The sequence below is a fragment of the Scardinius erythrophthalmus genome (assembly GCF_964197995.2).
Source record: "Scardinius erythrophthalmus genome assembly, chromosome: 3".
Taxonomy (NCBI): domain Eukaryota; kingdom Metazoa; phylum Chordata; class Actinopteri; order Cypriniformes; family Leuciscidae; genus Scardinius; species Scardinius erythrophthalmus.
Window position 1 is genome coordinate 1,056,020 of NC_138223.1, and position 25,765 is coordinate 1,081,784.

The window sequence follows — 25,765 nt, forward strand, 5'->3', positions numbered from 1 at the left end:
ATTGACGATGAGTTATTGACGATGAGTTATTGACGATGAGTTGACGATGAGTTGACGATGAGTTATTGACGATGAGTGAGTTAATGACGAGTTATTGACGAGTTGTTGTGTCCCTCAGCTGCTGCGTTCTCTGGGCTGGACTCACTGCGTCTCCTACACGGAGAACTGGCTGCCCATCATGTTCCCGTCGGACTTCACACCGTTCTAACGTCTTAAACTGAGGAGACTCTTAATGCCTTCTGGAAACCGTCAGAAACCAAACACCTCATATCACACGGATCCCATAATGCCTTCCTGCGTGCGGATCTCTGCACACACACCGCACTGAACCCACAGTTCCCATCATATCTGTGTTCGTCGGATAATAACCTGCATTATGTTGTTTGAAATGTGATTACTGGGCATTTGCTCGGTGGACATTTTTCCCTCAACAACAATAACAGTGCAAATATACAAGGCAATATGATGGACGTCCAGTTGAGTTCTGTGGGTGAAATGTCAATATGAGAAAATATCTTTTCTTTTTTTTAATTTTAGGGGTGAATTTTTTGTTTTGTTTTTGTGATTGACCTTTGTGTATGTCAAATGTATGCATGTTTTATAAAGACACACGGGTCATTTTATGTTCATGGCTTTCCGTTTTTGTGCCGTTCTGAAGTAAGACTGTGATTGACAGCCGTCCATCTTCAGTTTTCTTCAGAATTTTAAGTGAAACAGAGATTGTCATCTTGTGTTTCTGGAATATCATTCAGGGTTTAGATTTTGAAAACCATAAAAAAAAAAATAAAGCCAGCAACTCATGTTTTCACCAGGAACCAGACGTGACATCACATCCTGCTTTCACGTTTTTTAATTTTTAATCACGTGTGTTTGCGTTGTTTGTCGATGTTCAGGGCTCGAGGCGTTTCTAATGACAGGTTCTTCAAAAATGGCCTTAAATATTCACAATCTCCCGTCCACCCCTGCGTTTCTTCAGGAAATATCACATTATTCTGTATCAAAAACCCTTGAATATCTTCAGATATATTTATGGATGTCTTGTATTTATAAAGTATAAATGAATACTAGGTAATGCCAATATTTTAAAGTCATTTTAATTGATGCGTAGAGTAGATGGGTGTTATTTTATATGCAGTGCTCCTCGTGAGACGGATGTTACAGACGGTTATTTTGTAAACGCGGTAAATGTGCTGAACGGTGTATTTGATGAAGATTCTCAATAAAATGATCTGGAACGGACAACACATTGCTCATTTTTGTGACAAACGGGCTTTATTCAGGAGTTATTCATGTTAAGAACAACAGTAGAATTGCATTTTATTACAAATGTATTTTTAAAAAATTGTTTACTTTTTTAAATTGACATTTAGTTTTCTTTGATATGCTAAACAATATTTGGGATATCATGAATGTTTATGGTTATGTGCATGGCACAATAATTCATCATTTTCTTCTTTTTTTTTTTTTACATTTTCTTTTTTTATCGAACAAAAATCAGTATAGAGAAATACACAAATGATCAATGTAAAACAGTAAATAATAATAAAAAAAATGATATTGATTGCATTAAAGAATTAAGTCACTTGAAACCAAAGAATCTACGTTTATACCTTTGACTTGGATAAATCTTATACAATCCTATATGAAAATAATAAAGCAAAATAAAATAACACACAAACAAACCCACTGCCAAACATTATTTAACATGATACTAAAATGATATAACTAACTAGCATTATATAAAAAAACAAATGTAATTCTGGGTTTCCTCCCTTTCAGATACATTTTGAAAATATTTTTTCCCGTTCTAAAAACTGCATCTGTAAATTCAAACTGAAATCAATATAATATGCTCATCTAGACTGATTCAACCTTTGAAAGGGGATAAGATTCCTAATTCATCAGGAAATGTACAGTATTTCATCTGAAATTAACTTGTTGATTTCTTAAAGTCCTCCTGTGTGAGTGAGTGGAGGCGGGGCTCATTTGCATATTCATAGAACCGCAAATACTAAATGAGACATGAAGACATTTTTTTTCAAGGAAAAAAACATTACATATGTCATTTTGGTGATCAAAGATGAGTTTTAAGGGATAAAATGATTGACTACAGGGGGACTTTAAGCACAACATTCTCCATCAAGGCACGGTAAGACTTCATATTTTACATATCTATTGTCTGTCTCTTTTTATTGTTTAATAATTTTGTGCGAATGTGCACAAACTTCTTTTCCTTCAGCCGCCATATTTATTTTAACATCAGCATGACTTTATTTACAATGCAGACAATTGTTTTTCGAGGAATTACTGTTCATACTGTTATTTTGCAATTGATCAAATCAGAATGATCATAATCAGTCCGATTCAAATCTGACAAGCTGGAAGATGACAAACGTGACAAACTTCGATCTGACTGTTCATACCGGAATCTTAAAAAAACACACGCATATACAGTAGTGTAAACGGCAAAAACATTAAATAAATTTTTTGTTAATCACAGGTAAATAAGTTGATTTGAGTTGGAAATTATTATTATTTTTAATTGGCCGGTCATTGTGGTTTGAAATCTGATTAAAATTTCTGATTTCAAAGGATTGTGTTAATCGCAATATGTCGTACAGTAGGTGTGCGAAGATTTGGCCAGTCCAGTTATTATTACACCGCCAAATCATTTCTGTAGAATGTTTGGTCTTCACTACATTACCTTAAGATGCTAATTTAATGATTAATAAATGTTGTTTCTAAAAACAAAGTGAATTGTCTGCAGTGTGAATATGGCGTTGGATCACAGACGCAAACCTCCTCCACCTCCCCTACCTCTGCCAGCAGTGTAGTTTGGAAACCCTTAAAGCGGTGCGTAAAGTTATCAGATTCTCATGGTAGCCGAGTAAATCCTCACCTCATCCATCTCTGTCAGCAATGTAGAGTTAAAGGCTTTCTGAAAGTTCTCTATAAACACCAGGTCGGCCTCATACCGGACCTTGTTTGCGAAGATCAGAGTGGTCTGCGGCCCACAGAAGTGACGCATGGTGTCGAGGAGCTCGGCGAGATAGTCGTGGTGATAGACCACATCAGCTGCCAGCACGTAATCGTAGAGGTGTGTGGAGCGGGGGAACGTCTCCTCCAGTCTGTGACCCCATGCCAGCGCTGTAACCTTAGGCTCGTGTCTCCAGTGATGCCTGGTGTTCCGGTTTAAGTTGCTCCTCAGATTGCCAAGGATTTCTGGGAGATCTGTGGCTGTCAGTTTGGCACCTGCAAATCAGTGACATTACAATTTACATTTACATTTCTGCATTTGGCAGACACTTTTATCCAAAGAGACTTACATTGCATTTCAAGGTACAGGTTTACATTCTTACATTACGTAGTTCTGCTTGTTCTAAAACCAGGGGCTCGTTCAAGCTCAAACCGGTTTCCTGGAAACGGTGTGTAACGGGGTTTGAGATACGTTTTCTCTTGCTTGGTGTGTGTGTGTGTCAAAAATGTCCGCCGAATCAGCAGCAACATGTACATAAACCACGTGGGATTAAAGACACTGCTCGCACCATGGTTCCGAGTAAAGTCGTTTATGTGTCCTGCATCTGGTATACGCAATAACTGAAGATATTAGAAGACGTGTTTGTCTTTTCATCCTGAAATGCGAGGCAAATGTTGGATCACAGTTATTAGGAACCAGTTTCCACAAATCCCTTCACTTGATTAGGATGTTCTCTTGTATTCTGGACGATGAGAGCAGTGACTGTAACATCAAAGTGTATTTTGCAGTATTAAACTCGTTAATACCGAATTCATCCGGCTCCGAAAACTCTTCAAAAAGAACACAGAGAATGTCCTTCTCAGCCGCCGTAGTTGCAACTCTTGCGTCATCAGAACAGGGTGTTCAACGCACCACCGTTTCCGTTTAAAAAAACGTTTCGCAACTTTTGGTCGGGGCTGAACGCAGTCCAGGAGTGTCCAATTCTGCTCCTGGAGGGACACTGTTCAATGCCAATCAAGGCCTTCAGAATTACTAGAAACGTCCAGATTGGAGCTAGACTCTGCAGGAGCAGGATTGGTCTCCCCTGGTTTAACTTGGGAGCAGAAATGATTGGGACACTTTGAGCTGATCATGTTTTGCTGAAGTGTGTTTTCTTTAATTGCTAATGCTCTTTTTACACACAGACTGAACACAATGAAGCATTGCTTGGTGATTGGTTGAGCTAAACTGGTATTATCTAATTGTGTAGTTAAATTTAACAGCTGACAGATATTCAACATAATTCATGTGTGAGACAGTCTAACAGAAGGACGGACAAAACCAGTCAAATATCAGCTGAGTTCATAACTCTGAGCTCTTTATCACCATTTTCTAAACTATAGCGAATAAACTGATAATGTGGGAAATGTTGAAGGTGACAAATAAAATAACCTACTGTGTAACAAACAGTCAGCCTAAGGTAGTATTAACCACATAGAGTATTATGAGGGTGAATTTTCACTTCAGCAATAATCTGCTGAGTGCTTTGAGTGTGTATCAGAAACACTCCCCAAGACTAACCCAGAAGTGTGGCAACTATCGAGAGAAGCCCCGTTCCTGCTCCGAGCTCCAGGGTCCGTTTGTCGAGTAGATTGATCTGCTGTCGGCCTGTCAGGGTGTCCAGGAATCGGCAAAGGGCCAATGCCTACAACATTCAAAACCAAGTGTTCATATATTGACTCTGCATTTTACCGTCTCACTAAGCACACACAGTTTCTTCCTGATCTGATTGGTTGGCTGAATGTTTCGTGCTCACCGCTGGCCATACCGTGCTGCCATAATAGCCTACGGATTCCTGAATCCTGATTTCATGACCTAGGAAGTAGTAGGTTTCCTTGCCATTACAGTAGTAGACAGTGGGAGCCCAGGATCTCTGTTTAGGTGTTTCAGGTTTAGCTGAGGGAAAGACAGAAAAGGAGCATTCCATCAAATAAGTATCCATATAAGCACATTGGTATTAGGGTCAATATGATTGTGCCAAGTAAGACATGTCCCATGATCAACATATTTTGTTGGATTGGAACAACATTCCTGACTGACAAGAATAGCCATATCCCTAAACCTAACCATAACATCCTTAAAATCAGGAATATTATAGACGGGAAACGATGATGTTAGAAACGCCTAACCCTTGGTTGCCTAATCTGTAAATTTGTCCCTCAAATCTGATGTTCCAGGATCAACAACGATGTACTTGGTGGAATCATGTTCACAATGGTATTACAATTTACAGTTTGCAAGCCTGACCTTCTTCCTCCACAGATCCTCCAGAGTCCTCGAGTTCTTCCTGTACTTGTTTCTCCTGCGTGTCGTCTTCTAAACTCTGAGTATCGTCACACTCCTGCTCTTGTTCCAGTTCCTCTGCTCTGTCTCCTGTCTCGCTCGTAGAGTTCGTTTCCCCAGCGTCCCGCTCGCTTGACTCAAGGTCACCGTTGTCCTCCACTTCCTCGCTAGTCTCTTGAACCTGGTCACCTTCCTTCTCTGATATCTTGCTGCTTGCTATGTAAATCCTCACATCATCCAACTGTTCAAACAGTGTGATATCAAAATATTTGAGGAAGTTGTCGATGAAGCCCAGATCCGAGGCAAAGCGGACCTTGTTCGCCCAGACTAGAGTAGTTCCCGGCTGGCAGAAGTGCCGCATGGTGACCAGCAGCTCGGCCAAGAAGTCGTGGTGATAGACCACATCAGTCGCCAACACATAATCATATTGGTGTGTGGATCTAGGGAAGGCCTCGTCCAGCTTGTGACCCCAGAAGAGTTCTGCTACCTGGGGCTCGTGCCTCCTCCGGCCTCTCGTGTTCCTGTTGAGGTTGCATGTCAGTTTACTCAGAATCTCGGGTAAATCCGTGGCTGTTAGTTTGGCACCTACAGAGCAATTTCAGTTATTATCTTGCAAGATGCAAAACCAATAAGATTGACACCTCAATCTCATCACAACACTTACCCAACAGCGTGACGACAACTGAAAGTAAGCCGGTTCCAGCTCCAAGCTCAAGAACTGATTTGTCGAGTAAATCAATTTGTTGGCGACCCTGCGGTGTTTCCAAGAATCGGCAAAGTGCAAGTGCCTATATGGAAAGACACAAATCACATTTTAAAGGTGCACCATGTTTGATTTGAAGGAGTAGCAGTGAAAAACAACAATACAGTCTTTTTAAAAAAGGTGACTACTGTAAGGAGTACTATATTCTTTCTGGAATAAAGGGTTCAAAAGTTATTATAACCACAAGAAAAGTGGATTTTTGAAATGGTGGTGGCGCTATAGAGTTGATCCTAGAGACCCCAAAGTTGGTCAGATTACTATGCAGAACCACCTCTATCAGTGTACCAAATGTCATAATTTTTCAATGTATGGTTGATAGGGCTGCCATAGACTCCCATTCAGGATAAATAATAAGAAAACCAACAGATACAATAAGGTCACCTAATTAAAACATTTGTAATAATTTATATTTCATCGCATCATTCATTGTACTTCCTTGCATTGTTCTTTAATGCACATGTATATTTTTGTTGTTTTTGTGGTGCATATATACATGTGAAATTCAGATTTATGTGAGATTGTTTTTTGCCCGTTAATTCCATCCCTATCGGTTTCTATGATTCCAGACAGTTGTTATGTGCTAAATGGATTCCACAGAAGGGAAACCCAATATAACACTCATTATATCTCTCTGAGGGCCGCATGAGGTCAACGCTGGTCAACCACCCCTAAATCCTCACTGTATCTTCTCCAGTTTCTTGACTGTTGTTATGACTGACAAAACCCTCTGGAATTGGTGTAGGGTCTTGATATATTTTGATGGTCTGGCACTGGAGACATTGAGCCAAATTTACACCATTTGGCAGATAGGAGAAATTCTCATTATAATGTAGAAAGACACATCACATTTTAAAGGTGCACCATGTTTGTTTTGCTTGACTCTACGCCGGTTATCTCGGACTTTATACTGATACTGATTGCCTTGGATGCAGCATCACACAAAAGTAAAGTTCTTTGCTTACTAATGTCATCGTAGATATACTCTGTGTATTTGTATCTCATTATTCCTGCAGCTGTAAGTGTCTCACCGCTGGCCATATAGTAGCACCGTAAGAATCGATGGACTCCTCAATTGTGATTTTCTGTCCCAAAAAATGGTAAACTTCTCTCTCAGGTCTGTAGTAAATTGCTGGTGCCAATGATCTCACGTTCTCATTCTCTGTGCTTCCTTCCTCTGAAAGAAAAGGCCAAATCAGACTTTAATGCATTAGACAAGTGACTGTGGTCTAATTTTCAGAATGTATTACTGACCAGAGTTTTGCTCTACGAATGTTGAATCCATCACAGAGCAGCCGTCTCCACTGTCCTCAGTTTCAAGATCTGTGTTGTCCTCCTCCTCCCCCTCCTCTTCTTCTTTGTTATTGTTTACATTTCCATCCTCCAAATTTAACGTTTCCTCACAATTTTCCATATCAACATACCCTGGTTTCCTTTGCACATCTTTATCTTCACATTCTTGAACCAGTTCTAGAGCCTTTTGTTCTGTCCGTTTGACCTTTCCTTCAGTAATCTCTTGCTTTGGCTCGTTCTTGTCAGTGTCATCCTCTTCTTTCCTCACAACCCCTTCAGTCTCTTTTGACGTCACTAGGTCAGTTTCGTCTTTCATGGTGGCAGAGTAAATTTTAACTTCTCCGTTGTCTGCCAGTAAGGTGGTGTTGAACGTTTTTTTGAAGTTCTCCACAAAAAACAGATCTGAATCAAAGCGGGTCTTGTTTGCCCATATGAGGGTTGTTCCGGGCTGGCAGAAATGGCGCATGGTGACCAGTAATTCTGCTAGGAAGTCATGATGATAGACCACATCGGCTGCTAAGATGTAGTCATATCTGTAGACTGAATGAGGGAAGGTCTTATCGAGCTCATAACCCCAAGAGAGCTCCGCCACCTGCGGGGTGTATCTGCAGCGGCCCCGTGTGTTTCTGGACAGGTTGCATCTCAGGTTCCCGAGGACCTCCGGCAGGTCTGTTGCTGTCACCCAAGCACCTGGAGATCATTTATATAGGTGTAAAAATGCATAACACAATCATATGCTCACAATATGTTTTTGAACAATGTCATGTCTTGTCACCTTCATTTATATAGAGCTTTTAACAATATAGAGTTTCACAGCAGCTTTACAGTGAGAACAGGAGATTACAGTAACAGAGAGTGTTTAGGCTTTACAGCAGATCTAGAATAAAGTTATTGTCCAGATAAAGTTAGTTTTGATTGATTCACTTCCGTTGTAAAGATAATTAGTTATTAACTTAGGGGCCGCTAACACACACCGTTCTCATCTGCACAACAACAGTGCCTGGTGGCTCGAGAACGCAAACCTTGAAATAGGTTCCAAGGTGCAAGCGGTGAATTTTTTTTGAAAACGGTGTCATCTCCGCATAAACTTCAAAAACGCAAATCTGTGAAACGCTGACGGCGTGCACATGCGTATTACGTCTTTAGTCTATAGGTATGCACGTTTGAATATACAGTATATGTGCACGGGCATGAAGCCTTTCTTTACAAATTTACCCCAACACATTACTTTGTCTGGCCTTAAAAATTCATAATACAGAATTTTCTTGTCGCTTTTGCATGTCCATGTGAACTGGAATCATTTTGACAACGTTTATCAGCACAGAGGTAAAGGGAACGGAAGGAGGCCTTCACAGAGGAAAGAGACTAGTGGACACTATAGGACTGCGTTGTCGTCGTGTTCAGGCGCAGGTCCTTCATCAGATCTGAATGAATTTGGGGATCTGAATCTAAACTTTAGTACCTACCCAGCAGACTGGCCACGATGGACACGAGACCTGTGCCAGATCCAATCTCTAGCACCGCCTTGTCAAGAAGATTAACCGTCGCTCGATCAGATTCAAGGTAGTGACACAGAGCCAGAGCCTAAGTAAGAATTCATTATGATTATTTCATGATGATGAACATCAATCAACAACAAATGTACAAAGGGTTGGAGGTTTGTTGAGGCCCCCAGTGGGCCCCGGGCCCCGGTTGAGAACCACTGCTCTAGAGGCAGTGTTGGGGAAAGTTACTTTTAAAAGTAATGCATAACAATATTGCGTTACTCCCCAAAAGAGTAACTAATTGCTACTTAGTAACTAATTAGTTACTTTTTATGAAAAAATAATGCATTACATTACTTTTGCGTTACTTTTTCTCACCTGGGCTGGGCTTGCTTGTTTGTTTTTTAATAACAACAAAAAAGTTATATTTTTGGCAAATGTTAAGGCCCTTTCACACCAAAAGTGAAATAATAGTAGAGTACAGTAGAGGTAGAGTACGGTAGAGGTAGAGTGCAGCAGAGTACAGTAGAGGTAGAGCGCAGTCGAGGCAGAGTACAGTAGAGTAGAGGACAGTACAGTAGAGATAGAGTACAGTAGTGTACAATAGAGTACAGTAGAGGTAGAGTGCAGTAGAGGTAGAGTGCAGTAGTGTACAGTAGAGGTAGAGTGCAGTAGTGTACATTAGAGGTAGAGTACAGTAGAGATAGAGTACAGTAGTGTACAATAGAGTACAGTAGAGGTAGAGTGCAGTAGAGGTAGAGTGCAGTAGTGTACAGTAGAGGTAGAGTGCAGTAGTGTACAGTAGAGGTAGAGTACAGTAGAGGTAGAGTGCAGTAGTGTACAGTAGAGGTAGAGTGCAGTAGAGTACAGTAGAGGTAGAGTGCAGTAGTGTACAGTAGAGGTAGAGTACAGTAGAGATAGAGTACAGTAGTGTACAATAGAGTACAGTAGAGGTAGAGTGCAGTAGAGTACAGTAGAGGTAGAGTACAGTAGTGTACAGTAGAGGTAGAGTGCAGTAGTGTACAGTAGAGGTAGAGTGCAGTAGAGGTAGAGTGCAGTAGAGGTAGAGTGCAGTAGTGTACAGTAGAGGTAGAGTGCAGTATTGTACAGTAGAGGTAGAGTGCAGTAGAGTACAGTAGAGGTAGAGTGCAGTAGAGTACAGTAGAGGTAGAGTACAGTAGAGGTAGAGTGCTGTAGAGTACAGTAGAGGTAGAGTGCAGTAGTGTACAGTAGAGGTAGAGTACAGTAGAGTACAGTAGAGGTAGAGTGCTGTAGAGTACAGTAGAGTACAGTAGAGGTAGAGTGCTGTAGAGTACAGTAGAGGTAGAGTGCAGTAGTGTACAGTAGAGGTAGAGTACAGTAGTGTACAGTAGAGGTAGAGTGCTGTAGAGTACAGTAGAGGTAGAGTGCAGTAGTGTACAGTAGAGGTAGAGTGCAGTAGAGTACAGTAGAGGTAGAGTACAATAGAGGTAGAGTGCAGTAGTGTAGAGGTAGAGTGCAGTAGTGTACAGTAGAGGTAGAGTGCAGTAGAGTACAGTAGAGGTAGAGTGCAGTAGTGTAGTGTACAGTAGAGGTAGAGTGCAGTAGTGTACAGTAGGGGTAGAGTGCAGTAGAGTACAGTAGAGGTAGAGTGCAGTAGAGTACAGTAGAGGTAGAGTGCAGTAGTGTACAGTAGAGGTAGAGTGCAGTAGAGTACAGTAGAGGTAGAGTGCAGTAGAGGTAGAGTGCAGTAGAGTACAGTAGAGGTAGAGTGCAGTAGAGTACAGTAGAGGTAGAGTGCAGTAGAGTACAGTAGAGGTAGAGTACAGTAGAGGTAGAGTGCAGTAGAGTACAGTAGAGGTAGAGTGCAGTAGATGTAGAGTGCAGTAGAGTACAGTAGAGGTAGAGTGCAGTAGTGTACAGTAGAGGTAGAGTGCAGTAGAGTACAGTAGAGGTAGAGTGCAGTAGAGTACAGTAGAGGTAGAGTGCAGTAGAGGTAGAGTGCAGTAGAGGTAGAGTGCAGTAGAGTACAGTAGAGGTAGAGTGCAGTAGAGTACAGTAGAGGTAGAGTGCAGTAGTGTACAGTAGAGGTAGAGTGCAGTAGAGTACAGTAGAGGTAGAGTACAGTAGAGGTAGAGTGCAGTAGAGTACAGTAGAGGTAGAGTGCAGTAGTGTACAGTAGAGGTAGAGTGCAGTAGAGTACAGTAGAGGTAGAGTGCAGTAGTGTACAGTAGAGGTAGAGTGCAGTAGAGTACAGTAGAGGTAGAGTGCAGTAGAGTACAGTAGAGGTAGAGTGCCGTAGTGTACAGTAGAGGTAGAGTGCAGTAGAGTACAGTAGAGGTAGAGTGCAGTAGAGTACAGTAGAGGTAGAGTACAGTAGAGGTAGAGTGCAGTAGTGTACAGTAGAGGTAGAGTGCAGTAGAGTACAGTAGAGGTAGAGTGCAGTAGAGTACAGTAGAGGTAGAGTGCAGTAGAGTACAGTAGAGGTAGAGTACAGTAGAGGTAGAGTGCAGTAGTGTACAGAAGAGGTAGAGTGCAGTAGAGTACAGTAGAGGTAGAGTGCAGTAGAGTACAGTAGAGGTAGAGTGCAGTAGAGGTAGAGTGCAGTAGAGGTAGAGTGCAGTAGAGTACAGTAGAGGTAGAGTGCAGTAGAGTACAGTAGAGGTAGAGTGCAGTAGAGTACAGTAGAGGTAGAGTGCAGTAGAGTACAGTAGAGGTAGAGTGCAGTAGTGTACAGTAGAGGCAGAGTGCAGTAGAGGTAGAGTGCAGTAGAGTACAGTAGAGGTAGAGTGCAGTAGTGTACAGTAGAGGTAGAGTGCAGTAGTGTAGAGGTAGAGTGCAGTAGTGTACAGTAGAGGTAGAGTACAGTAGTGTAGAGGTAGAGTGCAGTAGTGTAGAGGTAGAGTGCAGTAGAGTACAGTAGAGGTAGAGTGCAGCAGAGGTAGAGTACAGTAGAGGTAGAGTACAGTAGAGGTAGAGTACAGTTGAGGTAGAGTACAGTAGAGTACAGTAGTGTAGAGGTAGAGTACAGTAGTGTAGAGGTAGAGTGCAGTAGAGTACAGTAGAGGTAGAGTGCAGCAGAGGTAGAGTACAGTAGAGGTAGAGTACAGTAGAGTACAGTAGAGGTAGAGTACAGTAGTGTACAGTAGAGGTAGAGTGCAGTAGTGTACAGTAGAGGTAGAGTACAGTAGAGTACAGTAGAGTACAGTAGAGGTAGAGTGCAGTAGAGTACAGTAGAGGTAGAGTGCAGTAGTGTACAGTAGAGGTAGAGTGCAGTAGTGTACAGTAGAGGTAGAGTACAGTAGAGGTAGAGTACAGTAGAGTACAGTAGAGGTAGAGTGCAGTAGTGTAGAGGTAGAGTACAGTAGAGGTAGAGTACAGTAGTGTACAGTAGAGGTAGAGTACAGTAGAGGTAGAGTGCAGTAGTGTACAGTAGAGGTAGAGTGCAGTAGAGTACAGTAGAGGTAGAGTACAGTAGAGGTAGAGTGCAGTAGTGTACAGTAGAGGTAGAGTGCAGCAGAGGTAGAGTACAGTAGAGGTAGAGTACAGTAGAGTACAGTAGAGGTAGAGTGCAGTAGTGTACAGTAGAGGTAGAGTACAGTAGTGTACAGTAGAGGTAGAGTACAGTAGAGTACAGTAGAGGTGGAGTGCAGTAGTGTACTGTAGAGGTAGAGTAGTGTACAGTAGAGGTAGAGTACAGTAGAGGTAGAGTAGTGTAGTGTACAGTAGAGGTAGAGTGCAGTATTGTACAGTAGAGGTAGAGTACAATAGAGTACAATAGAGTACAGTAGAGTACAGTAGAGTACAATAGAGTACAGTAGAGTGCGGTAGAGTGGAGTAGAGGTAGAGTGCAGCAGTGTACAGTAGAGGTAGAGTACAGTAGAGGTAGAGTAGTGTAGTGTACAGTAGAGGTAGAGTGCAGTATTGTACAGTAGAGGTAGAGTACAATAGAGTACAGTAGAGTACAATAGAGTACAATAGAGTACAGTAGAGTGCGGTAGAGTGCAGTAGAGGTAGAGTGCAGCAGTGTACAGTAGAGGTAGAGTACAGTAGAGGTAGAGTAGTGTAGTGTACAGTAGAGGTAGAGTGCAGTATTGTACAGTAGAGGTAGAGTACAGTAGAGGTAGAGTGCAGTAGAGTACAGTAGTGTACAGTAGAGGTAAAGTGCAGTAGAGTTCAGTGGAGTACAGTAGAGGTAGAGTACAGTAGAGGTAGAGTGCAGTAGAGTACAGTAGAGGTAGAGTGCAGTAGAGGTATAGTAGTGTACAGTAGAGGTAGAGTGCAGTAGAGTACAGTAGAGTACAGTAGAGGTAGAGTAGTGTACAGTAGAGGTAGAGTACAGTAGAGGTGGAGTAGTGTAAACTAGAGGTAGAGTGCAGTAGAGTACAGTAGAGGTAGAGTAGTGTACACTAGAGGTAGTGTATAGTGTACAGTAGAGGTAGAGTACAGTAGAGGTAGAGTACAGTAGAGGTAGAGTACATTAGTGTACGGTAGAGTACAGTAGAGGTATAGTAGAGGTAGAGTACAGTAGAGGTAGAGTGCAGTAAAGTGCAGTAGAGGTAGAGTGCGGTAGAGGTAGAGTGCAGTAGAGGTAGAGTGCAGTAGAGGTAGAGTGCAGTAGAGGTAGAGTGCAGTAGAGGTAGAGTGCAGTAGAGGTAGAGTACAGTAGAGGTAGAGTACAGTAGAGGTAGAGTGCAGTAGAGGTAGAGTACAGTAGTGGTAGAGTACAGTAGAGGTAGAGTGCAGTAGAGGTAGAGTGCAGTAGAGGTAGAGTACAGTAGAGGTAGAGTGCAGTAGAGGTAGAGTGCAGTAGAGGTAGAGTGCAGTAGAGGTAGAGTACAGTAGAGGTAGAGTACAGTAGAGGTAGAGTGCAGTAGAGGTAGTGTACAGTAGAGGTAGAGTGCAGTAGAGGTAGAGTACAGTAGAGGTAGAGTACAGTAGAGGTAGAGTGCAGTAAAGTGCAGTAGAGGTAGAGCACAGTAGAGGTAGAGTGCAGTAGAGTACAGTAGAGGTAGAGTACAGTAGAGGTAGAGTGCAGTAGAGTACAGTAGAGGTAGAGTACAGTAGAGGTAGAGTGCAGTAGAGTACAGTAGAGAGCACCGCTCAAACAATCCTTTCAGCTGCTGATATTTTGGATTAAAGAACAATAGGATACAGGAGAAGGAAGTTCAGCACTCTTATTTCTAAATCTAATCTAAAGTCATATTTGCCTATTAGTATGGTTGAATTAGATCATTGAAGGTCAGCAGCAAAGACATTTTTTAATAAAGTGAGATTAAATTCATAAAGTATATTTGTGTAATTTAATATAGTTAGTTATAAAAGTTTTGCATAAAAATTCTGAGATTGCATTTTACTGTTTTTATTCATTTGAGGAAAACTGAATGTTTTCGTGCAAGTGTGACGAGTAAATGCATGTTCATGTTTAGTCTAGAACTAAAATAATCATCATGTTTACACACATACACACACACACAGGACACCTCTTCACTTTATTTCTCTCAACATGAGGACAGGAGAGCTGTCAGTCAATAAATGTGAAAAAGTAACTAGCGTTACTTATTTGAAAAAGTAACTCAGATATTTTGTTGTAAATTGAAAAAGTAATGCGTTAATTTACTAGTTACTTGAAAAAGTAATCTGATTACGTAACTCAAGTTACTTGTAATGAGTTTCCCCCAACATTGTCTAGAGGCATCAAATGTAGTCGTGAGAATGATCAGTTTCAGACTGGTTTCTCAAACACTCCTACCACATGCCTGTCCCTGTCTGCCATTGGTCAGTCAGTCAGATAGTCCCGCCCCAAACTCACATGATTGGTTGAGTCAAACAAACAGATCAATGTTGTGAAAGTGTCACAGTGTTTCACTCTTCAGAATTTGAACTACCAATGACTGACTGACATGAAACTGACACACCAGAAAGTATTTGAACATCCAAACTAATGACCAGGGTTATCTTTAATATTTCAAATATTTAATAAACTAATTGTCTTACTGCTGGCCAGATGACAGCACCAAATGAATCAAGAGACTCCCAGATGCTGATCTCATGACCGGCGAAATAATGGATCTCCTTTCCAATGGAGGACAGAACAGTGGGTTCCCAGGATGCCTTGCCCACACGGACTTCAACTTCTGCTCAATATAACCAATGAAAAACACATGCATTCCTCAGCAAAATCTTCACAGATGTAGTGTGTTTGCACTCAGAGATTAAGAGAATGTAATTTTGGGATTATTTGACAGTATATATATAAGTGATTTACCATCTGTATCATCTCTCCCGGTGTTCAGGCTCTCGTCCGTCTCCGCTGTGGCATTTCCAGATTGAGGACAATCCATGATGATATCGGCTCGCTGACAGGAAGGACTGATTTAAAACATACATTATTTAATTTTATTTTGACCTGTTAAAATGTACTGATTCTACAGTTTCTCAAACATTGTTTTGTCAGATTAGTTCATAATCTATGCAAGTGAAACAATTAGAAATTTCAATAAAGTAACAAAAACAAAGTGCATGACGTGATGAGATCAGCTTGTCCTTAGGTACAAAAACAAAGTACTTCAGTTTCAGTCTTGTACATGCGCAGGTGTAAATGGGAGCAATGGGATAAACTACAGAAGTTTTTATAGGTCAAAAGCGTCCAAATGTACCTGATATTACTACACCTTACTGTATTTCCTCAAATGCATTTCACAGCTTCAGCAGAAATCGCGGCACACACTTCAGCTGGTTCACATCGTCAGAGGATCGTCTGTCCGCAAAGGTGAGCTGTGCTTGATTCAGTCCTGTCCACAGTTATCCATAAGTGCTTCTGCAACCTCATCCTCAGCGAGCTTATAGACGAGCATCATCCAACTCTCCAGCGTCACGCTGGCATGACTATATTTAGCGGGAGATTCATTAACCAGTGGCACATCCACACAAACACAGAGAAATAGAGCATGATGCAGTGCAGGTCTATTTGAGGAATCAAGCTTCTGTTGGCACAAAGAAATCAGGAAAGTAAACACTAAAGCCCTGAGATTACAGAGTGGTTCAGAACGTCTGTTATCTGCTTGTTTAGTAAGATGATATAGCGCTAGTTTGACCAATCGGTTCCACACGTCTCACACATCATGATAATGACTCCATTCTCTCTGCATGTGGTGTTTCTTAAAGTAAAACATGCGCTTCATATATACAGGATTTTAATCTGAGTGAATCTTACAAAAGCCTTTTAAGAACATACATGTATGCTCAGGTCATATTTCAACCCAAAAAATCTAAAGAAAGTAAAACAATTGATGGTTTTCTTCATTTTTGAAAGGGTGGTGGCGCTATAGAGTTGATCCTAGAGACCCCAAAGTTGGTCAGATTACTGTGCAGAACCTCCTCTATCAGTGTACCAAATGTCATCGTTTTTCAATGTATGGTTGATAGGGCGGCCATAGACTCCCATTCAGGATGAATAATGAGAAAACCAACAGATACAATAAGGTCCCCTAATTAAAACATATTTCTAATAATTAATCATCATTGCATTATTTATTGTACTTCCTTGCACACAATGTATTATTCTAATGCATGTGTATATTTTGTTGTGCATATGTACATGTGAAAACAGTGTACATGTTTTTTGCCCATTAATTCTATCGGTTTCTATGATTTCAGGCAGTTGGTATGTGCTAAATGGATTCCACAGAAGGGAAACCCAATATAACACTCATTATATCTGTGGGGGCCGCATGAGGTCAGCGCTGGTCAACCACCCCTAAATCCTCGCTGTATCTTCTCCAGTTTCTTGTATGACTGTCAAAACCCTCTGGAATCGGTTGGCCATTGAACGCCTTCACCATGTAGGGTCCTGATATATTTTGGTGGTCTGGCACTGGAGACATCGAACCACATTTACACCATTTGGCAGATAAGTCTCATAATGTTGAAATGATTGGCTTTCCTGCAGGAGTGTGTTTTCTGAATCTCTCTTCTGCAGTCGATGCATATGCATGTGTATGTGTTTGCGTGATGTAATGACACTGCCAGACTCAAGCACTTGACACCAGTAATCAAATATCTCTGTATATCATCATCAGACACGTCCAAAACATGAACCAAAACATGTTTGTAATCCATCACTGCTACGTGCTGTTGGTCATGACGAACACATCTGGTTACTGTCGTCTGAGTTTAGAAACTATACAAGATATCCGTTCTACTTCTCATTTGGTCGTTTTTACCATCTAGAAGTTTCAGAAGCAATAGTTAAGAGAAGGAAGAGCACATGAGGATACTCATCACTCGTACACTATTTTCATCAGAATGTTTCATGTTTATTTCCCAGTAATGAAAAGAATCATGTTAAAAGTTGTAAAATGTCCTATCACAAAGGCAAAATTCCCCCTAATCATGTTCACAATGAGTAAAACCAAAGAATATAGTTCTGATGTGCAGCAAAAGATTGTTGAGATAATTCTGACCACAACTGTAACAATAGCCACGTGATCTATATCTTTGTATTTCAGAGGTGGAGGAAGGTATTTTGAAAGATTATGAAGACGTGACTCATGGATTTTTTTTTTTAGTCACCGATGAATCATTTAAGACCAAAAACGTAAATTTAAGAGAGAAAAAAAGTTTAATTTCATGTTGTCCTTAAAAACCATTAAAGTGTCAGATTCAGTCTGCAGGATGATTTAAAATTGCATATGTATAACAAAATCCAGATGTAAACATAAAATCAAGATGTAAACTTACAACAGTTCTTGAAACTCCTGGAATCACAAAATGGACTGTTTAATTTTCCTATTTCTTATTTTTTTCAATACTATGAAAAAAAAAAAAAAAAAAAAATATATATATATATATATATGACCCTGAACCACAAAATCAGTCATATGGGGTCAATTGTTTTAAATTGAGATTTATACATCATCTGAAAGCTGAATAAATAAGCTTTCCATTGATGTATGGTTTGTTAGGATAGGACAATATTTGGAAAATCTGGAATCTGAGGGTGCAATAAAAAACACGAGAAATATTAAATATTGAGAAAATCGCCAAATGAAGTCCTCGATTTTGCTTCATTCACTCACAAAAATAAATTTGATATATTTACGGTAGAAAAATACCGTAAAATATCTTCATGGAACATGATCTTTACTTAATATCCTAATGATTTTTGGGCTGAAGCTGAGCTGCTAACACACACACACACACACACACACACAAGCTCTTGAAGCTCCGCCCCCTGTGCCGGGAGCAGCAGCTCATTTGCATTTAAAGGGACACACACAAAAACGGTGTGTTTTTGCTCACCCTCAAAAAGTGACAATTTTAACATGCTATATAAAAAATATCTGTGGGGTATTTTGAGCTAAAACTTCACATACACACTCATCAGAGAGTTATACCACCGCTTTAATGCTGTGTTGGTGTGCGTTTGCGTGCGCTGTACAGCTTTATCCTCAGGCTGGGCAGGTCGTAGAGCTCCTGCAGGTGAAAGTGTTCCTGGAAAGTGTCCACGAAGCGGTTCTCCGGGTCCAGACGGAACCTCATGGCCCACAAGATGACGGTGTTTTCTGAACTCAGGTGTATGAAGGTCTCCATGAGCTCGTGCAGGTACGGGTGCGAGTACACCACATCCGCGGCTATGATGTAATCGTAGCGGCAGGTTGCGCGCGGGAAACGCTCCTCCAGCTCCTTCCCCCAGCTGAGCTCGGTCACGCACGGCTCGTGCCTGCAGCGCCCCCTGGTGTTACGCGTCACGTTGTACCTCAGATTACCCAGGATCTCCGGCAGGTCTGTGGATGTCACCTTTGCACCTGAGGTTGGACAACAACGCTTAAATCCTTGCAAATAAAACATTCATTTAGTTTTAAAGGTGCAGTGTGTAATATTTAGGAGGATCTGTTGACAGAAATGCAATATCATATTCATAACTATGTTTTCAGTGGTGTATAAAGACCTTACATAATGAAGCGTTATGTGTTTATTAGCTTAGAATGAGGCTTTTCTCTCTACACACACCGCGGGTCCGCTTACATCCACATGTTTCTACGGTGGCCCTGAGCGGACAAACGTGTTTTGTCACTATGTTGTTCTTCGTGTAAAGAAGCGAACTAAAGTCAGCGAGTAAAACACTGACACAATGATGAACGAGTCACAATAATATTCGCAATAACATCGTTTTACTGAATAATTTAACATAATTTCTTAATTTATCTTTGTAAAGAAACCTCATTGTTTAACTGGCTACTCGCTGCCATCTCAGACGACGACATCACTTCCTGTCGGCCACCGTAACTTCTGTTGGGTTCCACTAGATGCTGGTAAAGATTACACACTGCACCTTTAAATGTGATGTTAATTAATGTAAATAAAGTAAAACCAGACCTTCTAAAAGAGATTAAATATGCAAGTCTATTCTTTAGATAACAAGAAAGCTGTTAAGATTCATTGCATATTGTAAGTGTTTCTATACTATACTATATTACTATAAGCATATTTATGAAACTATTCAAAAAATCTAATATCTCTGTATATCATCATCAGACACGTCCAAAACATGAACCAAAACATGTTTGTAATCCATCACTGCTACGTGCTGTTGGTCATGACGAACACATCTGGTTACTGTCGTCTGAGTTTAGAAACTATACAAGATATCCGTTCTACTTCTCATTTGGTCGTTTTTACCATCTAGAAGTTTCAGAAGCAATAGTTAAGAGAAGGAAGAGCACATGAGGATACTCATCACTCGTACACTATTTTCATCAGAATGTTTCATGTTTATTTCCCAGTAATGAAAAGAATCATGTTAAAGTTGTAGAAGTAAAATGTCCTATCACAAAGGCAAAATTCCCCCTAATCATGTTCACAATGAGTAAAACCAAAGAATATAGTTCTGATGTGCAGCAAAAGATTGTTGAGATAATTCTGACCACAACTGTAACAATAGCCACGCGATCTATATCTTTGTATTTCAGAGGTGGAGGAAGGTATTTTGAAAGATTATGAAAATTTATGTAAATTTAAGAGAGAAAAAAAGAGTTTAATTTCATGTTGTCCTTAAAAACCATTAAAGTGTCAGATTCAGTCTGCAGGATGATCTAAAATTGCATATGTATAACAAAATCCAGATGTAAACATAAAATCAAGATGTAAACTTACAACAGTTCTTGAAACTCCTGGAATCACAAAATGGACTGTTTAATTTTAACAATTTGCAAAATAACAATTTGCATATTTATATGAAAATTAACATTTATATAATGATTCGCACATTTATATAACGATTTATTTATTTATAATATTATAGCAATTGGTGTATTTATATAACGGTTTGTGCATTGATATAGCGATTAGCATATTAATATAACGATTAGCGCATTTATATAGCGATTAATGCATTTATATAATGCTTAGCGCATTTATATACCAGTTAGTGTATTTATATACCAATTAGCACATTTATCTAATGATTAGCGAAATTATATAATGATTAGTCAATTTATATAACAATTAGTGCATTTATATAGCGATTAGTGCATTTATATAGCGATTAGCGCATTTATATATAATGATTAGCGCATTTATATAGCAATAGCGCATTTATATAACAATTAGTGCATTTATATAGCGATTAGCGCATTTATATATAATGATTAACGTATTTATATATAATGATTAGCGCATTTATATAGCAATAGCGCATTTATATAACGATTAGCGCATTTATATAACAATTAGTGCATTTATATAATTATTAACGCATTTATATATAATGATTACCGCATTTATATAACGATTACCGCATTTATATAATGATTAGTGCATTTACATAGCGATTAGTGCATTTACATAGCGATTAACACATTTATATAGCAATTACCGCATTTATATAGCAATTAGCACATTTACATAACGATTAACGCATTTATATAACAGTTAGCGCATTTATATAACGATTAGTGCATTTACATAGCGATTAACACATTTACATAGCGATTAACGCATTTATATAGCAATTAGCACATTTACATAACGATGAACGCATTTATATAACAGTTAGCGCATTTATATAATGATTAGTGCATTTACATAGCGATTAACACATTTATATAGTTATTAACGCATTTATATAGCAATTAGCACATGTACATAACGATTAACGCATTTATATAACAGTTAGCGCATTTATATAACGATTAGTGCATTTACATAGCGATTAACACATTTACATAGCGATTAACGCATTTATATAGCAATTAGCACATTTACATAACGATGAACGCATTTATATAACAGTTAGCGCATTTATATAACGATTAGTGCATTTACATAGCGATTAACACATTTATATAGCAATTAGCGCATTTATATAGCAATTAGCACATTTACATAACGATTAATGCATTTATATAACAGTTAGCGCATTTATATAACGATTAGTGCATTTACATAGCGATTAACACATTTATATAGTTATTAACGCATTTATATAGCAATTAGCACATGTACATAACGATTAACGCATTTATATAACAGTTAGCGCATTTATATAACGATTAGTGTATTTACATAGCGATTAACACATTTACATAGCGATTAACGCATTTATATAGCAATTAGCACATTTACATAACGATGAACGCATTTATATAACAGTTAGCGCATTTATATAACGATTAGTGCATTTACATAGCGATTAACACATTTATATAGCAATTAGCGCATTTATATAGCAATTAGTGCATTTATATAGCAATAGCGCATTTATATAACAATTAGTGCATTTATATAGCAATTAGCGCATTTATATAGCAATTAGCGCATTTATATAGCAATTAGCGCATTTATATAGCAATAGCGCATTTATATAACAATTAGTGCATTTATATAGCGATTAGCGCATTTATATATAATGATTAACGTATTTATATATAATGATTAGCGCATTTATATAGCAATAGCGCATTTATATAACGATTAGCGCATTTATATAACAATTAGTGCATTTATATAATTATTAACGCATTTATATATAATGATTACCGCATTTATATAACGATTACCGCATTTATATAATGATTAGTGCATTTACATAGCGATTAGTGCATTTACATAGCGATTAACACATTTATATAGCAATTACCGCATTTATATAGCAATTAGCACATTTACATAACGATTAACGCATTTATATAACAGTTAGCGCATTTATATAACGATTAGTGCATTTACATAGCGATTAACACATTTACATAGCGATTAACGCATTTATATAGCAATTAGCACATTTACATAACGATGAACGCATTTATATAACAGTTAGCGCATTTATATAATGATTAGTGCATTTACATAGCGATTAACACATTTATATAGTTATTAACGCATTTATATAGCAATTAGCACATGTACATAACGATTAACGCATTTATATAACAGTTAGCGCATTTATATAACGATTAGTGCATTTACATAGCGATTAACACATTTACATAGCGATTAACGCATTTATATAGCAATTAGCACATTTACATAACGATGAACGCATTTATATAACAGTTAGCGCATTTATATAACGATTAGTGCATTTACATAGCGATTAACACATTTATATAGCAATTAGCGCATTTATATAGCAATTAGCACATTTACATAACGATTAACGCATTTATATAACAGTTAGCGCATTTATATAACGATTAGTGCATTTACATAGCGATTAACACATTTATATAGTTATTAACGCATTTATATAGCAATTAGCACATGTACATAACGATTAACGCATTTATATAACAGTTAGCGCATTTATATAACGATTAGTGTATTTACATAGCGATTAACACATTTACATAGCGATTAACGCATTTATATAGCAATTAGCGCACCCCCCTGGCTATGTTTTCTTTTACGTATATTATTGTAGGTCTGATTGTACTTTGTGTTTTTTTGTTGTACTTAATTGAAAATCCTTTTTTTTTTTATGATATACATTATAATGCGTACAGTATCTTGTGTCTCTCACCGAGGAGGCTGGTCACTATGGTAACGAGGCCCGTTCCGGCTCCCAGCTCAATGATGTTCTTGTCCGTGAGGTTAAACTCGTCGCGGTGAGTGTCGAGGAAATAACACAAAACCATGGCCTTGAAGCAGAAGATCAGAAAACAGTTCATGAGCTGCTGTTACTGCTCAGTGTGAAGTGTGTGTGTGTGTGTGTGTGTGATGATCCGTACCGAGGGCCACAGAACGGCCCCGTAGAATTCCCTAGACTCTTTGATCTTAATCTCGATGTCTGCGAACATGTATCCTTCCCACGCCTCAGTTCTGATCAGCGACGGGCGAAAGCTTCGTTTCATAATCTCTGCTGCCAGTTCAGCATCTGCAGCGACACCTGCACACACACACACACACACACACACACACACACACACACACACACACACACACACACACACACACACACACACACACACACACATATTGAATATAATCTTAAATCTGCAACACTGTTACCAATTTTATTAAATTGTTTTGTTTAACGTAGCGTTCATGATTTTGTATGTTAATGTTTATTGCTAGAAAGCAACAATCACAAAAATCAGGGGTTTAAACTTTAGACATCTCCAATTTTATAGAGGTGTTGCAAAAAAAGAAAAGACAAACCTCATATTAAAATAAACAAAGAAAATCTGCACACTGTTTAACTATTACCTTTATCATTTTAAAATAGAACAGCAACATTTCAATCAAAAAAGATCTTCATCAAACCTCATATTAGATAACTAAAATAACAAATCATAAAATGTTTGGTTTGACTTCAGCAACATTAGTGTTCAGAAGGCCGGGGTCGGTATGATTTGTAAAAAAAAAAGTGTTTATTTGATCAAAAACAGTAAAATTGTGAAATATTATTCTAACGTAAATCATCTGGGGCCGTATTCACAAAGAATTTTAAGGCTAAAAGTAGCTCCTAACTGTCGAATTTAGGAGCAACTCCTAAAAATAATGGGCGTGTCACTCCTAACTTTAGGACTCCTAATTTTTTTGACTAAGAGTAATTCACGAAGCATTTTAGCCCTAAAAGTAGCACCTAAGCCTGGGACAGCTTAAAAGAAGTCGAGAGGACTCCTAACTCACTAAGACCTATTCACAAACCACTTTTTGTGGCATTTCACGTTGCGATGTTTTGAAATGCGTAGCGGCGGCTACAGGAGCTTCCGATCGCGAGGGAACAATTTTGCATTGTAGGCATAACTAGGGATGCAATAACACCACCAAACCACAACTAAAACTAGGATACTCATTTCATGTTAATTGTAACGTATCATAGTGAATCAAATTAAAATGTTCTTCTCTTTGCAAACGTAGGCAGAGGCATATGTGACAGATTAATTCAATAATGTTGCAAAGATATTGCATCAATCCATATGTTTCATTAGGCTATAGTCTATTTGTTTTGCCTTACTCTTTATTCATTTAGGCTATTTATTCAGTTATTCATCATCTTCCGTCCTTCGCACTACTTGTGTAGCGCACGCATTCTCAGACCTGTCACCTGTCACTCATCATCGTAGGGGAGGTGTTTGGAATCATTCCCACGTTACAATCATCAGCCAATCAAGGTGGTCACTTCAGTCAAGCTCGTGCATGAGTAATGACGTCATCCATGGCAACGAAGACTCACTCTTAGTTTTGGAGTTGTCATTTTTCTTTACTAAGAATAGGTCTGAAAGGCGTTGTGAATAACTTTTAAGTGAAAACTCCTAGCTAAGATATTTTAGTGCGATTTAGGAGTACTCCTAGTGGTAAGATAAAATGCTTTGTGAATACGGCCCCTGTTCTCTATGTGAATATACAGTAAAGTGTGATTCATTCCTGTGATCAAAGCTGAATGTTCAGCATCATTACTCCAGTCTTCAGTGTCACATGATCCTTCAGAGATGATCAAGAAACATTTATGATTATTATCAATGTCAACAGATAGAGTTATATGTGTATTAGGCATGTAGTAGGCTATTTTGGCCCGATCCCAGAGTTTCCCTGTCAGGATCGCGAGGAGACGGTGGCGGAGGGATACAGAAAACTGTCGCGGAACAGAGGTGAGTCGGCTGTGTGTGTAGGCCTCCTCTTGTACTGACTGGATAGATGATTTGAACGTGTTCCTCTCAAAACTTTGTTTACTGTTCATTTCATTTGTATCTTTGTTAAGTTTTATTAATGTGTGCTTTTGCTTGTAATTTTATTATTTGTTCTTATTTTATTACTGAATGTTTACTTGTCTTTTAAATGTAGCCTATATCAGTTATCAGAAGTGTTAGTTGTGGTATCGAAAGATAGAGAGTATAGAGTATATACTTTAAAAAAAAAAAAAAATTTAATTATGTATTTATTATTCATGGAAAGTGGCATAAATGCATCTGATAAAGTATAACTACATGAGACTTTGGTGACATGAAGCTGTTCAGATTCTCCGGATCTTCTTAATGTGTGTGTGTGTGTGTGTGTGTGTGTGTGTTACACGAGTGTGTGATTGATGACATCATGAGCTCATTACACACTACCTACACTGATGGAGTCGTTCAATATACACAAGAATCCACATTTATTTTTTAAGAGAAAGACAATAAGAGTAATTTGACTCGTTTCACATATTTTTAGCGAGAGCAGAACTGATGTAATCGCTCTGGAAGTGTGTGTGGAGTTATTCCTGTGCCGTAGGAACACACTTCACTTCACTCAGGGTTTGTATTTTCTACAGACTGTTTATGACATGAAGAAGACAATATATGCACACCCACCCTCAGTGTTCTCATCCCGGTCCATCTGGGCCTGACAGCCGAAGTCCTTATAAGAGCAGATTCACACAAGAGCCTCAGCTTTATCTCACTGCTCTCTCTCTCTCTCTGTGTGTGTGTGTGTGTGTGATGTGCGCGAGACTGTAAGTGTGTCTGA

General features: G+C 39.0%; 3 protein-coding genes across 6 annotated transcripts in view; 1 reads left to right on the forward strand and 2 right to left on the reverse strand.

Annotated features, from left to right (window-relative positions):
* Window positions 1-1,272, forward strand: part of tpp2 (tripeptidyl peptidase 2) — a 32,904-nt gene extending 31,632 nt beyond the window's left edge. For all 3 annotated transcript variants that reach the window (XM_081361989.1, XM_081361988.1, XM_081361990.1), the window contains one exon: window positions 119-1,272. In XM_081361989.1, the coding sequence (XP_081218115.1) occupies window positions 119-208 (90 nt within the window). In that variant the 3' untranslated portion in view covers window positions 209-1,272. The remainder of the gene's footprint in view (window positions 1-118) is intronic.
* On the reverse strand, window positions 1,247-15,639 carry mettl21ca (methyltransferase 21C, AARS1 lysine a). Of its 2 annotated transcripts, none has more exons than XM_081361992.1 (11): window positions 15,495-15,639; window positions 15,084-15,187; window positions 14,813-14,952; window positions 8,819-8,936; window positions 7,314-8,042; window positions 7,091-7,236; window positions 5,964-6,087; window positions 5,264-5,884; window positions 4,773-4,912; window positions 4,538-4,661; window positions 1,247-3,252 (listed from the first exon to the last, which is right to left on the reverse strand). In XM_081361992.1, exons 2-11 carry the CDS (start codon window positions 15,157-15,159, stop codon window positions 2,867-2,869), a joined length of 2,604 nt encoding a protein of 867 aa, XP_081218118.1. In that variant the 5' UTR covers window positions 15,160-15,187; window positions 15,495-15,639; the 3' UTR covers window positions 1,247-2,866. The 2 variants fall into 2 exon arrangements, with proteins under 2 accessions (XP_081218118.1, XP_081218117.1); XM_081361991.1 differs by having other exon boundaries at window positions 15,475-15,639.
* A 2,433-nt stretch (window positions 15,640-18,072) lies between these two features.
* On the reverse strand, window positions 18,073-25,765 carry mettl21e (methyltransferase like 21e). The gene is made up of 4 exons (XM_081361828.1): window positions 25,612-25,765; window positions 23,047-23,204; window positions 22,839-22,956; window positions 18,073-18,624 (listed from the first exon to the last, which is right to left on the reverse strand). Exons 1-4 carry the CDS (start codon window positions 25,634-25,636, stop codon window positions 18,221-18,223), a joined length of 705 nt encoding a protein of 234 aa, XP_081217954.1. The 5' UTR covers window positions 25,637-25,765; the 3' UTR covers window positions 18,073-18,220.

What these genes read in the sequence shown, in the direction of transcription:
- mettl21ca (XM_081361992.1), bottom strand. Translation starts at nt 15,159, where the DNA reads ATGGATTGTCCTCAATCTGGAAATGCCACAGCGGAGACGGACGAGAGC. An exon ending in CGGGAGAGATGATACAGATG is followed by an intron (nt 14,953 to 15,083) that starts GTAAATCACTTA and finishes TATATTGAGCAG; the next exon opens with AAGTTGAAGTCCGTGTGGGC. An exon ending in GTGCTGTCATCTGGCCAGCA is followed by an intron (nt 8,937 to 14,812) that starts GTAAGACAATTA and finishes ATTCTTACTTAG; the next exon opens with GCTCTGGCTCTGTGTCACTA.
- mettl21e (XM_081361828.1), bottom strand. Translation starts at nt 25,636, where the DNA reads ATGGACCGGGATGAGAACACTGAGG. An exon ending in CCGGGATGAGAACACTGAGG is followed by an intron (nt 23,205 to 25,611) that starts GTGGGTGTGCAT and finishes GTGTGTGTGCAG; the next exon opens with GTGTCGCTGCAGATGCTGAA. An exon ending in CATAGTGACCAGCCTCCTCG is followed by an intron (nt 18,625 to 22,838) that starts GTGAGAGACACA and finishes GTCCAACCTCAG; the next exon opens with GTGCAAAGGTGACATCCACA.